At 54.4% G+C, this 14,887-nt stretch overlaps 1 protein-coding gene across 2 annotated transcripts; it reads right to left on the bottom strand.

The window, feature by feature from the left end:
* Nucleotides 1-473: 473 nt before the first annotated feature.
* On the bottom strand, nt 474-14,099 carry Map3k11 (mitogen-activated protein kinase kinase kinase 11). 2 transcript variants are annotated; one of them, XM_075973171.1, is made up of 10 exons: nt 13,206-14,099; nt 8,609-8,789; nt 8,289-8,437; nt 8,028-8,203; nt 7,685-7,928; nt 7,076-7,189; nt 6,300-6,435; nt 6,114-6,205; nt 1,964-2,344; nt 474-959 (listed from the first exon to the last, which is right to left on the bottom strand). In XM_075973171.1, the coding sequence occupies exons 1-10, from the start codon at nt 13,945-13,947 to the stop codon at nt 622-624; spliced, it is 2,553 nt and encodes an 850-aa protein (XP_075829286.1). In that variant the 5' UTR covers nt 13,948-14,099; the 3' UTR covers nt 474-621. The 2 variants fall into 2 exon arrangements, with proteins under 2 accessions (XP_075829286.1, XP_075829287.1); XM_075973172.1 differs by having other exon boundaries at nt 6,114-6,202.
* Between the last annotated feature and the right edge of the window lie 788 nt (nt 14,100-14,887).

Raw genomic sequence — 14,887 nt, 5'->3', positions numbered from 1 at the left:
TACAAGGCATTCTAGATTGGTCTCAGGCAGTTTATCTGCCCATTGCTTTAGGGGCGTGAAGGCAAGGACACTGGATTACCTTCAAGAAGGGTGACAGACTGCATTTGGGGATACAGCTTACGAGTTTATTTGGCTTCATTGGCTCCCCAGACCAAGGCCCCAACCTTGGCTGGGGCAGCAGAGAGGCACCCAGAGAGCCCCGGCTCTTACAACCTCCAGGGTAGGGGGTCCAGGAACTAGGCCTTGGGGACAGGGGCCACAGTAACAGGACTTGGTCAAAAGTGCTGGTGACACCTGAGGTCGGCCCCTCTCCCCTGTACCTCCCCCTTCTCCCTGCACCACTCCTGGGGGCAATTCCCTGAGACAGGCTCTGGTCCTCCCAACCAGTTAGGTACAGTGTCAGGCCCCAGTGGGGCAGGTAAGTCAGGTTGTAGGCATGTGGGGTGTAGCCCCCCATCCAGTGTGAAGGCTTTCTGTGCAGTGTAGTGTTCCTGACCCCCACAAGGGGTCAGGGTCCCTGGGAGAAACCAAGGCAGCCACAGAGACCTGCCTGGCTCCTCTTCCAGTGTATGCTATGCCTCCTTTAAGGCAGCTGGAGCATGGGGGTGTGGCCTGGCCCACTCAAGGTCCTGCTTCTGGTGCCCACGGGGCCTGAGCACCTATGTCTTTGGTCTGCGTCCTGCAGTCCTGGGAGCCTCCCCGGAAGGGGTTGGCAGGTGGGGAGTCCCAGAAGGGATCTGAGTCTGGGAATAAGGTCCAAGGTGCCCGTCGGGGCGCAGGCTGTGGAGAGGGCAGGGGTGAAGGCCGTGGCCCAGCTGATACAAAGCTCCACGGGTCAATACGGCTACGGAGTGGTGAGGGCCGAGGTCGGCTGATGAGGCCCAAGGGTGGTGATCGAGGGGTTCCAGGGGTACCAGGAGCCGAGCGTGATATTCCTGGTGGGGGTGAGACAGTTCTTCCTGTGGAGTTTTGAAGGGGTACGTGGTTAGACATCTACTAATTCCTAGGTGTCCCCTGAAGGCACTGCCCTGCTCTGGCCTGAGCTTCTAGCTATAAGGCTCTTCATGTTCCATGATGTGTCTGTTCAGCATAGTGTTTCAGAACCAGGCTGTCCTAGACCCCTCTGGGCTTGGCGACTTACTAGCTGTGGGAGCCCTGAGCTTTTACAGCTACATCTCTGTATTCCCGAACATTTCCTCATCTAAGCTGGTCAGACAGCTTGGTTAACGGTGCCTGCCTCCAAGACTAACGACCTGAGTTCAAACTCTGGAACCCAGGTTGTGGAAGGAGAACTGGTTCCTGAAAGCTGCCATCCATATTTGCACTTTGGCATGTGTATCCCACAATGAATAAATGTAAAAATCAATGGGTTTCCTCAGCCAGCCTAGCATGTGGTGTACATGTGTCCCCGCAGAACTTGGGATGCTGAGACAGGAGGGCTGGGAGTTGAGGCCAGCCTGGGCTACATAGGTAGACCCTGCTTCAAACAATCGAACAAAAATAATTCATCTAAAAACTGGGTAAGAATGTTTGATATGAGGCTGGAGAGATGGCTTAGAGGTTAGGAGCACTGGCTGTTCTTCCAGCATTCAGGTTCAATTCCCAGCACCCACATGGCAGCTGACAACTGGCTGACTCCAGTTCCAGGGGATCAAGAACCCTCACACAGACATGACACCAGCCAATCAATGCACATAAAATAAAAATAAATTAATTGAAAAAAATGCTTGATTCTAATTTAATGTAATAACCTCTCTACAGAATGGTTACAGTACTTGGCCCAACTAATCAACAGGAGTCTGTCACCATTAGGAGGGTCCCGTTTCTTCACAGCTAAACCTGGAACTCTGTCAGTAGGCCCAGGGCCTAAGGGTCTGGTTTGGGTTCCCTGCAGCTGTCTGAGATCCTCTGAGTTCCTAGGCACTCCCCGCTTCTCAGATGGTTCAGTCTTAGGGACACTCACCACGTGTCTCTTCCCGCCGAGGGCTCTTGGCTGATGGCTGGCCAGAGGGAACACCTAGGTCCAGCAATAAGGGTACAGGGGTGGGTGGGCCACGGGCATCAGGTGTTGTGGGTGACAGACGGATGAGTGGGGTGGAGGGCGGCTCGGCTGGGCAGGGTGAGGGTATCTGTGCAGGGGGCGGTGCTGGTGGGGGCTCCCCACGTTCACGGCTCAGGCCTCCTGGAGGCTGCAGGTCGCGGCCGAGACCCAGAGAGGCCAGCAGAGCAGTGCCCCGCAGCAGTGCGCGTTGGATCAGCTTGGGAGTCCCGGAGCTATTGCCCCGCTCTGTGGGTCCAGGCCGCCGCGCTTCCTCTGGCTCTGGGCTAGGCCGTGGAGGGTTACCTGTGGGCAGCAGTGACACAGGTCAGATCGAGGGGAGTACATCTGCTGGGTGAGCATCCTGGGGATCCCTCAGTGGCCTTGGAACAAGAACCAAGTTTTGTGTGTAGAGCAGAACCTGGAACCTCCCCATCACACACATTACACTCTGCCAAAGGGAAAGGGTCTGGGGGCAAAGTCTGGAAGCAGCTGATGTAGAAGCTGTCTTCCAAGCAGAACAGCCCATTCCTCAGAGTAGCTGTGACTTCCTGCAAGGGACCCCTCCTGATCTTAGGTGCTCTCTCTCCTAGCCAGCTGTCCTCAAAGACATCATCAAAGCCCTCCCTGCTCTAATCCCTTGTCCTTCCCTCTTTGTGCCAGACCAGTAGCTGAACAGTCTAGAGATCTGGGTTGGCTAGAGAAAGAAATATAGGCTAGGAAATGAGAACTTCTGCTGTGAACAGGATTTAGCTTGGAGTTCTCTTGGCCCAGGGAACTTCTTTTTAAAAAATACTTTATTTGTATGAGTATTTTGGCTGCACGTACGTCTGTGCACTATTGCACGTGCCTGGTGCTTGCAGAGGCCAGTAGAGGGCAATGGATCCCTGGGAAGAAAACAGTAAAAGAAATGTAAAAAAGAGTTGGGTGGTGGCAGCGGCAGTGGTGGTGCACGCCTTTAATCCTAGCATTTGCGAGGCAGAGGCAGGCGGATCTCTGTGAGTTTGAGGCCAGCCTGGTCTACAAGAGCTAGTTCCAGGACAGGCTCCAAAGCTACAGGATTTTCAGCCCTGTCTTGAAAATCAAAACAAAAAAGCAAAACAAAAAGGTAAAAAAGAATCTAAGGGCTGGAGAGATGGCTCAGAGGTTAAGAGCATTGCCTGCTCTTCCAAAGGTCCTGAGTTCAATTCCCAGTAACCACATGGTGGCTCACAACCATCTGTAATGGGGTCTGGTGCCCTCTTCTGGCCTGTAGGCATACACACAGACAGAATATTGTATACATAATAAATAAATATTTTAAAAAAAAGAATCTATAAGTATTAAAATAAGCAAGAGAAAAATGAAAAAAGAGAAGTGAGAGTAGAGACTGGGACCCAGCAGGGTGAGTGGAAGTTCCTGACGTCAGCTCTGAGAAACACAGGTCCTCAGAGTTAAGCAACTCATCCAAAGTAACTTGCATAGGATTTAAATTTGCCTCTAAGCTCCTGAATGTCAGAGTTAGTAACTCTGCTATTTAGGAGAAGACAGCATGATACACTTGACCTGGAGACGACGGCAAAGTTGCTTCCAAGGGATTTGGGGCTGGTGAGTGGCTCCTGGCAATACCCTTTAGGCAGTTTTCTGTCACTGTAGGCTGCCTGCTGGCTATCAAAGAGCTATCATTGTGACCTGGTTCCTAAGGGCCAGGACCTCCATGTAGGGAGCCCTGCTAGTGGTCTATGCATGAGATGTCCTGAGTGTGGACTCTCTATGAGACCCCATTCCTTAATTCTCAGCGAGCTTCTCGATGTGAGTGTTTGGAAGGTCAAGGTCATATACTTTTCTTTTTTGGTTTTTCGAGACAGGGTTTCTCTGTAGCTTTGGTGCCTGTCCCGGAACTAGCTCTTGTAGCATATACTTTTCTCATACACCCAGATGGACGCAGGAGTCCAGGCTTGGGCTGTCAGCCATTAGGCTGGGGTGGTAGAGTCCTCTCACAAAGAGCAACCAGCGGGAGAGGTGTGGGATCTAAGTCTTGTGTCTTTTCCTCTGGGAACTCAGGGAAGTCATGGCCAAAGGGCCCGGCAGCATGGATAAGGACTGACCTGACCTACACCTGGGTTCAGAGGCCTTCGAATTCTCCTTTGGTCCTCTGGCCTGGTACATTCTAGAATAAACAAATTTAATCCCTCTAGTTTTCCTGTTTTCAGTTCAACCCTCAAACAACAGCTAATTGTAGGCTGCCACAGCTAGAGCGAAATGAGGGGCTGGAGAGATGGTTCAGGGCTCAGGACGACCAGCTGCTCTTCCAGAGAACCTGGGTTCAGTTCCTAGCACCCAAATGGGGCTCACAGCTATCTATAACTTCAGTTTCAGGGGATTCGATGCCCCTTTTCCTCTTCTGGTGTTCATAGGCAATGCATACATACAGTATACAACCAGGCAAAGTAGCACACACCTTTAATCTCAGCACTCAGGAAGCAGAGGAAGGCAGATCTCTGAGTTCAAGGCCAGCCTGGTCTACAAAGAGAGTTCCAAGACAGCCAAGGCTACACAGAGAAACCTCGGAAAATCACAAAAAACAAACAACAACAACAACAACAAAACCCAAAAAACTAGCAGAGGGGAGCCCAAAAGCCAGACTCCAGAGCCTGAGCAACCCGCGTTCAAATCCCTCTTCTGCCAATTTCTGTGCCTCAGTTTTCTCCTCTGTAAAAGGGAGCCAGCATCTACTTAGCAGACAGGAGAAAGCTGATGAATATTTGCTGTTATTTTACAGACACAGTAGAAGGAGGTGATGGCTATGTGTGTGGGTGTTAAATGGGAAGGGCACAGCTAACGGGCACAATTTGGTGAACAGGGCTCTAGTCTCAGAGCCATTAAAATAAGGTCTAAGGTCTACATTCTGCTGCATGCAGCAGGTATGGCTGGGATCCCTGTGATGGTCCCTAGGTTGGCATAGGGTCCCACAGACAACCACAACTTTCTTGGCTCTGTGGAGTCTGGGCAGTGTTGAGCTGAGCCCTCTTCCCTCTGGTGTTGAAGCCCCAGTTAGCTTCCTAAGCGGTAGGTATAGAAGGAAAGTGTCCCAGGAAGCCAGCTGAGACTTTGGAAGCCACAGCTTCCCACGGTTAGCGTCCTCAGCTGGGGATTTGAGGTGGCTTACGTCCCTCTTGGAGCCTCAACTTCCTTGTATTTAAAATGGGGAGAATAATGTTCTCCTCACCCACAGGGTTAGACATGTCGTTCCCCTCACAGTGAGGCCATCATCGTCACAGACAACAGAAGTCCTGAACTTCCCTAGATGTAGATGGGGGTCCCAGATCTCTCCTTGCCTTGTCTTACTATCCTCCTCTTCATCCATGGGCTCTCCACTCTGAAAAGCACTGTGGAAGCCATTAGCGTGGCTCTACCTCTTCTGGGTACCAAATGGAAGAAACCATTCCCTGTTTCTTATCCTTCCTGGAAGCTGTTGAGGTTTCAGTGCTGTGCAGGGCTGCTAAAGTCCTAAGCAGGAGGGCTAGTCTCTAGAAGCCCCAAGGCCTCGGCTAAGTCTACTCTTGTGGGTCTGGAGACCAGAACAGGTGACCTGGGCTCTAGGTCTGGCTCTGTGCAGCTTCAGCTTTAGCTTCCTAGTCTTTTTTTTTTTTTTTTCGAGACAGGGTTTCTCTGTGGCTTTGGAGCCTGTCCTGGAACTAGCTCTGTAGACCAGACTGGTCTTGAACTCACAGAGATCCACCTGCCTCTGCCTCCCAAGTGCTGGGATTAAAGGCGTGCGCCACCATCGCCCGGCTAGCTTCCTAGTCTTGAGTGAGAGCTTTCAAGGCAGGATTCCATTTCTGCCTGCTGGCTTCTCAAAGTCTACCCAAGGCCCACAGAAAGAATTAAGCAAGATCTGTTGGGGAGCCGGGTGGTGGTGGCACACGCCTTTAATCCTAGCACTCAGGAGGCAGAGGCAGGTGGATCTCTGTGAGTTCGAGGCCAGCCTGGTCTACAGAGCTAGTTCCAGTATAGGCTCCAAAGCCACAGAGAAACCCTGTCTTGAAAAACAAAACAAAACAGAAGATCCACTAGGGGAGACAAAGTTGCTCACCGTTGAGTGTTGGGGGAGCAGAAGGAGATCCTAGTGGGGATGAGTCCTCGGAGTCAGGGTACCACGTGGCTTCATCCATGCGGGACCTTCTTCTGGAGGGAGAGGCAATGAAGGCATGCTTTGTGAGTCTCGGGACTAAAGAAGAGTCTAACAGCCAGCAGGGCTGGGGGACACTCAGACACTCACCTCCCATTCTGGGCCTCCCCAGGCTTGGGGGAACTGGGACCCCAGGCCCAGCAAGCACGCCTCTCTCCATTGCTTGAATCTTCTAAACGTCTAGGGGACTGGCGACCCCAAGTCTGGCCTGACTCTGCAGGCTCCACTGTAAGGGAACAAACACCATAGGGTCTGAGTCCATCCACGTCCTCTGGGCTTTGGTGGGGTAGGTGGGACTAGGCCCTGGGTCAGCAGTGAGCCAATCCCCTTCAACGGCTCGAGTTCGAATATTTGCTCTGCCACTTATTGGCCATGTGGCAAATTACTTATTTCAATTTTCTCATTTACACTTAGCAATCACACTACAATTACTGAGTTAATATTTGCAAAGCATTCAGGAAAATAAAGACTGTATGAAGCGCAGGGCAGCAGTGGAAGGCAGAGGCAGGCAGATCTCTAAGTAAGCGTTCAAGGCCAGCCTGGCTGTTAGTTACACAAAGAAACCCTGTCTCAAAAAAAAAAAAAAAGGAATCGAGTGTGTTAGCATAACCCTTTTCTTGGTACTCGGGTGAATCAAAGTTAAGGCTCAAAACAAAACAAAACCCCCAAATTATAATATTATATAATTACTTGGCGGGGGAAGAGAAGTATTGGGGAGGGGTGTGCTGAGAACTTAAGTAAAAGTCTAGACAAGAGGAGGGAAGCCTGGAAGCAGAGGAACAGGGTATGGTGAGGAAAGGCAGATTCACCTCCAGACTGGGAGTTTTATGGGGTGTAGGGAAGGCAGGGCAGAACAAGTTTCTTACACTGGATGGCTCGGAACCGAGGGAAAGTGGGCGAGTCCCCAGCCCCAACCTCGAAGACATTTCTTCTCCGGTCAAGGCCTGGAGAGGCCTGCACAGTGATGCGGTGTTTGAAATCTGGGATTTGGAAAAAGAGAGGGCAGGTGCAGGTTTGTGAAGAGGAAGCACTCAAAAATCTCAGGGGCCCTTGGGAAGCTCCGGGCCTCTCTGGCAGTGGCAACAGTGGCTGTGTGCTTGACTGCATTCCTGCCTCGAGGCCTTCAATAAAGAGAGTTGAGTGGTTGACCCCCATCACCAGGACTAACAGGTAGTAGATAAGTAAAAGTTTCCGGGGCAGGTAGGCCAGCCCCACCCTCTAGTCTCTCTTACAACTTTCCGGAGCACCCCTGGCAGCCACTAGCAGCTGGACATGCAAATATTCACGTCAGGACCCGCCCGCAGGAGAAAAAAACCAACCAAACCCAAAAATAAACCCCTCCCTAGTCTAGCCTTCAGCTGGTCAGGACAGCAATACCCCAAACCAATCCCAAAGCGGCCAGCAGACAAGCCTGACCACACCCCCTGCCACACACAGCCAATGGCAGCGAGGCGTGCCGGAGCCCCGCCCCTTACCCAGGGGCATGCTGATGCGCTCCCCGCCGTCGCGCGCCCGCAGCTTGCTCCGCTTGAAGGTGCCGCGGCGGCGGCGCACGTGCGGCCGCTCTCGGTCCACCTGCTGCAGCAGCAGCGTCAGCTCGCGCTCAAACACCTCCAACTCCCACTGGGCCAGCAGGTGCTCGCGCCGCCGCAGCTGCTCCGCCTGGGACCGCTGCTCGCGCGCCGCGCGCGTCAGCTCCTCCTCGCGGCTCAGTAGTTCCTGTGCTCCGGACAGTGAAGGGGGCGGGGTCAGTCAATCATAGACCCAGACTTCCCACCTCATCCTCTGCCCCACCTTGTGTCCCCGGAGTCTTCCCACCTTTTCCTTGGCCCGCAGTTCGTCAAAGAGGCCTTGGATCTCGCGTTTCCAGCCCTCCTGCATGGAATGGAAGGAGTCCCGTGGCATCTCCCGTAGGACCTGCGCCTCTAGTGCCTCCAGCTGCTGCAGGATGGAGGCGAAGTCCGGCCTGCGGTGGGGGTCCTGTGCCCAGCAGTCTAATGGGGCAGAATAAGAGAGTCTGCGGGTATATGTGTCTGGGGCTAGGGAGTTTCCCCTCACCTGCTCAGCCCGTCCTCTTACCGGCCATGAGTTGTGCGAAGGGCTCGGGGCAGGTCGATGGGATGGGCAATGTTAACTTGTTGACAGCCACACCATAGGCTACAGCGAGACAGTCTATACCACGGTAGGGCACTTCCCCAGTCAGCAGTTCCCATAGCAGCACCCCAAAGCTGTGGGGAGACAAGGGATTTGTGTGTTCTCTTCACTCCAAAGCAGGGAGTAATTAAATGGTTTGGGGTTCTTCCGACTTCAGCTTGTCTGGCCACCCCTAGTCTTAAGCACCCCTTCTCACCCTCTGCCCTCTGACCCCAGACCGTCCAGTCCCAACCCTCCGGCTGTACCTCCAGACATCGCTGCCCTTTGAGAAGGTGGAGGCCTTGATAACCTCGGGGGCCATCCAAGCATAGGTCCCTGCGGCACTCATTTGTGTGGTTTTGTGCCACTCTCTGGCGAGGCCAAAGTCAGTGATCTTTAGGGTCTTTTGCTCCATGTCGTCACCCTCGATGGGCTGCAGCAGCAGAACTGGGGAAGAAGTAGAGCAGGGTTGTGGATATATGAGAGAGGGGTGATGGGGCTGGGAAGAGCGTGGCACACATCTGAGAGGCGTGCTGGCTAGGTACAGAGTGCACAGGGGGGCTGATGAGGATCTTGCCTTGAGAAGCTCACAGCTGGGTGAGACTGAAGCATAACAACACATTTGCTGGCAAGGGCTTTCTAAGCTGCATCTTCTCCTCAGAATGCTAGAGGCCAAATTTTTATACTTAGTTCTAACTAAAATAAAAAAGCCAAACTAAACCAAATTAAACAATCAGGTAGGAATTATTCCCATTTTACAGGTAGGGAAATGTCTTGATCAAGGTCATAGCAAATTGAGATTCCATTCAGCCAATGGCTCCAAAGCTAATGCTCTAGCTTTTTCCTGCACCGAATGGAATAAAAACTAATGTGGTCGGTTCTCAGTGTTGGTGGCTCTTCTTTCAACAAAAATCGAGCCAGGCAACGTGGCACAAGCCTTTAATCCCAGCACTCAGGAAGCAGAGGCAGGCGGATATATGCACTCCAGGACAGCCAGCCAAGGCTGTTACACAGAGAAACCCTGTGTCAGAAAAACAAAAACAGAGAGAAACCTGTGTCTTGCCACTTTGCTAAAGCAGGAGTGTGAACTGGAAGCTAGTCTGGGGAACAGGAGGGAAGCGCTCAGTAAGCGAAGGCCTGCAGGTCCTGGAGCCCACAGCACTGTGACAATCACAGCCCCTCACAGCAGAAGACCACAAAGGGTACCTACAGAGGGAGCTGGGTATGAAGGGAAGGCGGGGACGGATGGACAGTGATGGCTCTTGGTCAGACTTAGCAGGGCTGTTTGGTTTTAATCTGAGTGTGGCCACCACTCTCAGAGTGAGGAGGAAAGGCAGCAACTTAGAAATCTTTTGCCAGGATAAAAACAGCTCAAGCAGCAGTGGCATCGCACACCTTTAATCCCAGTACTCAGGGAGGCAGAGGTAGGTGGGTCTCTGTGAGTTCGTGGCCAGCCTGGTCTACAAAGTGGGTTCCAGGACAGCCAGAGCTACCCAGAGAATCCCTGTCTCAAAAACCAAACCAAACCAAACCAAACCAAGCCAGAAAACCCACACACAACAACAACGAAAAAAGCGAGCTCAAGTGAGCGGTTTCAGAGCAGCAGGACAGAGTCACACTCTCCAGGGTCTGAAGGGCCCATCATAGTGAGCAGTGTCATCTGCTTTAAACAAGTGTTGGGCACAGCTTCCAGCTCTCGGGCACAAGATGTCAGGGCTACAATGGCGGTATGACAGGTACTGAGTGTGAGGGCGAGGGGAAGGGCACCTATTGGCCAGGTGAGTCAGAGAGGGCTTCTCAGAGGAGGTATCAGACCAGGTATTCTTTGAAAGCCTGAATCCAGAACCCCTGTTTCCACTGCTGGCCAAGCCCTGCAGCTTCATGGGTGATTTGGTACTGCTAAGCCCCTCACAAACCCTCCATTCCCAGGGCCTTTGCTGCTCGACTGTTTCCCTGCAGCCTCTCTCCCATTCTCAGCTGCTTGATGCTGGTGCTCTTCAGAGCTCAGACTCTCCTTACCACCCGTGGGCTGCCTCCATCTCTTCCAGGTGCCAGCCCCACTCCTGGATGGCATCTTTTAAACTTGGAACGCTAGGTGAGACAGCAGTGACATGCTCTACCTAGTCCTGCGTTTATTCGGCCCCCACGCCCGACAGACTTTCTCTCAAATCTCCTAATTCAGAGGATAGTCTTGAAATCCACCTGCTCCTCTTCTGCTCTGAGATCGAGTCTGGCACAGATAAAGCACAGAATGACACTAACCTATCTCACAAGGTTGTCAAGGAGTCTTAGGCCAGTTTAGACACTTAAAAGCCTTCTTTAACCTGGACACGGACAGAGGCAGGCTGCTTGCGCTGTCATCTGTCTTAGAAATTCAGTGCTCACTTCTGTCAGAGTCCCCCCCTCCTCTCCACCCTTAATCCTAACTTCCAGCCTCCAGCCCCGGCCAGGCTGCAGAAGCCGTGGGGACCGTTGCTGGGCCTCCCCTCAGGAGGAACTGTAACAGACTGGGCAGGATGCAGAGCACAGTTCTCTCTGGAGCCAGGACCCAGCCCTCCACTGAGGCGCTCCCACTGCCTTTAACCTGCTCTCTGGCCACCTGTGGGGGCCCACAGACAGGTAAAGCACTTTGGGTGCCATTTATCTTCTCAGGCAGGGGAACCAAGCTCCCTCCTTTTGCTAGGGAATCTGAATTTCAGAAAGAGGCAGCAGCTCACCCAGTCTCAGGATCTGTGGCCACGCTGCGACCTCCCAACTCTCTACTCTGGTATTTGCCAAGCATCTCTCTCTGCATCCCCAGTTTTCCCTCCAGGTTGTTTTGCACCCTGCTTGGGTCCTGAATTTCTCACAACCTAAGTTACTGTTCTGATGTCTGAATGAGACCTTGGGCATGGGAGGTCAGCGGCCAACCAGTGCGGGCTAGAGAGCCCAGGCTGGGGCAATCTTCACAGTCACTCCTTACTGTCCCCCACCCCCTCCTAGCCTCTGTCAGGCTAGGGAGTAGCCTGCCCAGCTCACACCTCTTCCTCTTCCCTCTCATGGTCCCTACTTCTCCTTTCTAGGAGGCTTGCACTAACTTGGGGGGGGGTGTTCTTTGGGGGCGAATTGGGGGAGGTCAGGTCCAGGCCGGGCTGGCTGGTCAGTCCTGTGACTCGTGGGCTTAGAGAATTCCCCCTTCTCTCCCAGCCAGGCTTTCTCACAAGGCCCCCATTGTCCAGGAAAATCATGCCATTGTTTATTGCCTGAGCCCCCCCCAAGCCCAGGGACTCCCCCCACCCCAATCCTACAGACAGCAACTCGGGCCTAGGCCCGGGTCTGTGAAGTTGGATGCCAGAGGCTGAGGGCACCTTGCCTGCCCTTCACCACCACCCAGACTCTGGGAGGGAAGCAGGGGAACTAGGGCCAGGGCTGGGGGGGGGCAATCCCTGGCTCCTTCCTCTCCTGAAACCCCTCCACCCCCAGCTTTTCCTCCCCTGCAGGCAGCTGGGCCAGGGAGGGAACAGGGGCTGGAGCTGGGGCAGGAAGCCAGCCCAGGGGCAGCAGGAAACACAGGAAGCGGTGTGAAGGGCGGGGAGCAGGGGCCTGGACTATTGTTCCATTTTTTTCTGGAAAGAGAACGGAGGAAAAACAGAAGACAGGAGCCCCCACCCCCTGGGCCTTTGGGGAATCCCCCTCAGGCTAGTGCAGGGAGTGGGGTCCCTAGGTAGTGGCTGGGACCCGTGCTGCTCTGGGGATGACTGGGAGGCGCTCAACTCTGGCAAGAACTTGACTATCACTGGTTCTGCTGCTGTTTTCCTCCAGCCCCTGCTTTACAGTACACCAAGGCCAAGAGGCTCAGCATGTCAGTGCTGATCCCCTCTAAGATCTCCATGCTTTTCCTCTCCATCACCCCACTGAGCACCGCTCCCCAACTTGTGCCCTCTGCTCCAGGAGACCCAGGTCCTGGTGCTCCCACGTTGCTGGATTCGGCCTCTGAGCCTGTACTGTGGTCAGGCCCTGCCCAGATACCCAACCAAGTACCTCACTAAATGCTGCCTGTTTTGGACTGGCTTGAAACCTGCCCACTTCAGGAAGCCGTCTGAACCTGTCACTAACTTGTCTTTGGCCTACCTATGAATGGGAGTTTCAGATGGCGAGAGATGGAGTCTCCCTTTGCTAGGCACTCCCAGGCCTACTGCCTGATACCCTCTCAGCCATCCTGTCAGAAATATCTACTCTCCATCACTGACTGAGGACCTGTTGGGCATCCTGTGTCAGGGCTTTCGAAGGCCATCGAGCTGCTCTGGCCTCATCACACTTGTTAGGGAGGCTGAAACCAAGGCTCAAAGTCATCAGATTGTGACCCTGCAGTCAGGAAGAGTGGGATGGACCAGCCTTGATCACCAAGCAGGGAGGAGGGTCTTCCCTTCTGAGATCTCTAGCCTGAAGGAGCTGCCCAAGGGGAGGGGAGAGCAGTAACACCGTGTTTATGAATTTCAGGAAAGGGGAAGGCTGGGAGTAGCAGCCTCCAGGGGACTTCCCTGAGGTGGCAACCACGGTTAGGCAGGATGCTGATGGCCCACCTGAGAGAGCTGTTTGCTTGTTTGTTTGTTTTTAGATTGTCCAAACTGCAGCTACAGGCTGGGATCACAGACTTCTAGGACAGAGGCAGAACTGCCAGGTGCCTGGGATTCCCGTTTGGGGGTCACTGATAGGCTCTGGGTATCCCTTTATATCTAATACTCCTTTTCGGAAGGAGCTCTTGACTCCCACATCTCCCCAGCTAGGCTTAGCTAAGAGTTAGGAGGAAGTGTGTGCACCTGGGCCTTGGCTGGGCAATGCCCCTGGCCTCCCCATTCCCATTTCATGCCCCTTGAAACTCACTGTTGTTGGACTTCAGGTCTCGGTGGATCACGGGCACCAGAGCCTCACAGTGCAGGTAGTGCATCCCACGGGCGATCTGAACAGCCCAGTTGACCAGCACGTGGGGGGGAACTCGCCGACCAGCCAGGGCACGGCTGAGAGGCCCACCAGCTGCATACTCCATCACTAGGCAGAGGTTGGGCTCCTCCAGGCACACAGCTTTCAGGGCAATGATGTTGGGATGTGCCAGCATGGCAAAGAGCCGGGCCTCCTGTCGAACACTCTCAGCGGTTACACTGATGTCCTCATCGGGATCCTGGCGAGCAGCTTTCACAGCCACCAGCTCCCCTCGCCAGCTGCCACGGTAGACCTTGCCAAAGCCACCGATGCCGATCACCTCTTCCAGTCGCAGCTCCTGGAAGCTGGCCACCTCACAAGGGGGTGGGCCTCCACCCCGAGACACATAGTTGGATGGAAAGATGCCCACCTGGCCACCCACCTGGCCCGCCCACCAGCCCTCATCTCCCGAGATGGCTGCATCCCGGGACAGCACCTCCACACGGTCGCCCTTCCTCAGGGCCAGCTCGTCCTGCCCATTGGGCTCATAGTCGAACAGGGCTGTCCAAACAGGGTTGGCATAAGCTGCTGCTGCCTTCGGGGACCCCTCCGGCCGGACTCCACCACTACCCCCGCCGCCCCCACTGCCATTGCCATTCCATGACCCCAGCGGGCTCTTGAGGAAGAGGTTCTTCAAGGGCTCCATGGCTGGGAGCCAGCGTTGGAATGTATGGGGGACTTTCTTCGGGTGCCCGTGGTCTCCACCCCCGCCGGCTTCAGAGGCCCTAGTGCCGGAACTTGGGCATACGGGCCCTGGCCCTCAGCCCCAGACCCACGCCTCTCTGGGGAGCCAGGAGTGTCGCCTCCCGGCCCCCCGCATCTCGGGCTTCTGAAGGAGGGCACCGAGGGCAGTGTGGTCAGGCTGGAGGGGTGGGGCCCCCTGGCCTCCGGCGCCTCACCATGACTGAATTGGAGCGGCAGAAGAGTCCTTCAGTCCCGAAGTAGTCCTGGGAACCTGGCTCCAGCGCCCGCCTACTGTAAGGTGGGGCCTGCCAGGGTCAGCGCCTGGACTCCGGTTGTGTCTTCAGGCACAAAAGGTGAAGAGAAAAGCCCCCAATTGAGCTGAAGCTACCTCTTCTCGGGCTAGTGCCTTTGGCCCCAACAGCTCGGACCCCGTTCCCTTCTTCCTCCTCCCTTTGTACTTTGGCCCCGGGGGCGGGAGGCAGAGGTGGAGGGTGGAGTTTCACTTTTTTCCGCTCTTCTCCCTCCTGCAGGAAACAGCATCAGATGACGCGGGCGGGTTGCACCGCTCCCCTCCCGGAGGCTCCCGGCGGCTGGGACCGGGAGTTCCCGGAGAGATTGGCCAAGAGAGGTAGAAGGCGGGCAAGGTATTCCCGAGCGCCCCCCTCCCACACCCACACACCATCACAACTCTAAGGAAAAGTCTTAGGTTAGGTGCTCCGCTGCTCAGGGTCGAGGGGGATCTCTGCGAAGTCAGACAACAGTCCTTGGGTCTGAGTTCTCATTAGCAAAATCGTGCTTGCGATTGCCCCAAATCTGAGTCTGGTCTTGGCTATGAAGTTGCAGGGCTCTTTAAGCTTCGTTCTTTTCATATATGAAATAACAAGATACCCTGCTTTGCAGCG

Source organism: Microtus pennsylvanicus, chromosome 5 (genome assembly GCF_037038515.1).
Source record: "Microtus pennsylvanicus isolate mMicPen1 chromosome 5, mMicPen1.hap1, whole genome shotgun sequence".
Taxonomy (NCBI): domain Eukaryota; kingdom Metazoa; phylum Chordata; class Mammalia; order Rodentia; family Cricetidae; genus Microtus; species Microtus pennsylvanicus.
The sequence above is the reverse complement of the archived record's forward strand: the minus strand, read 5'-3'. Positions and strand labels throughout refer to the sequence as shown.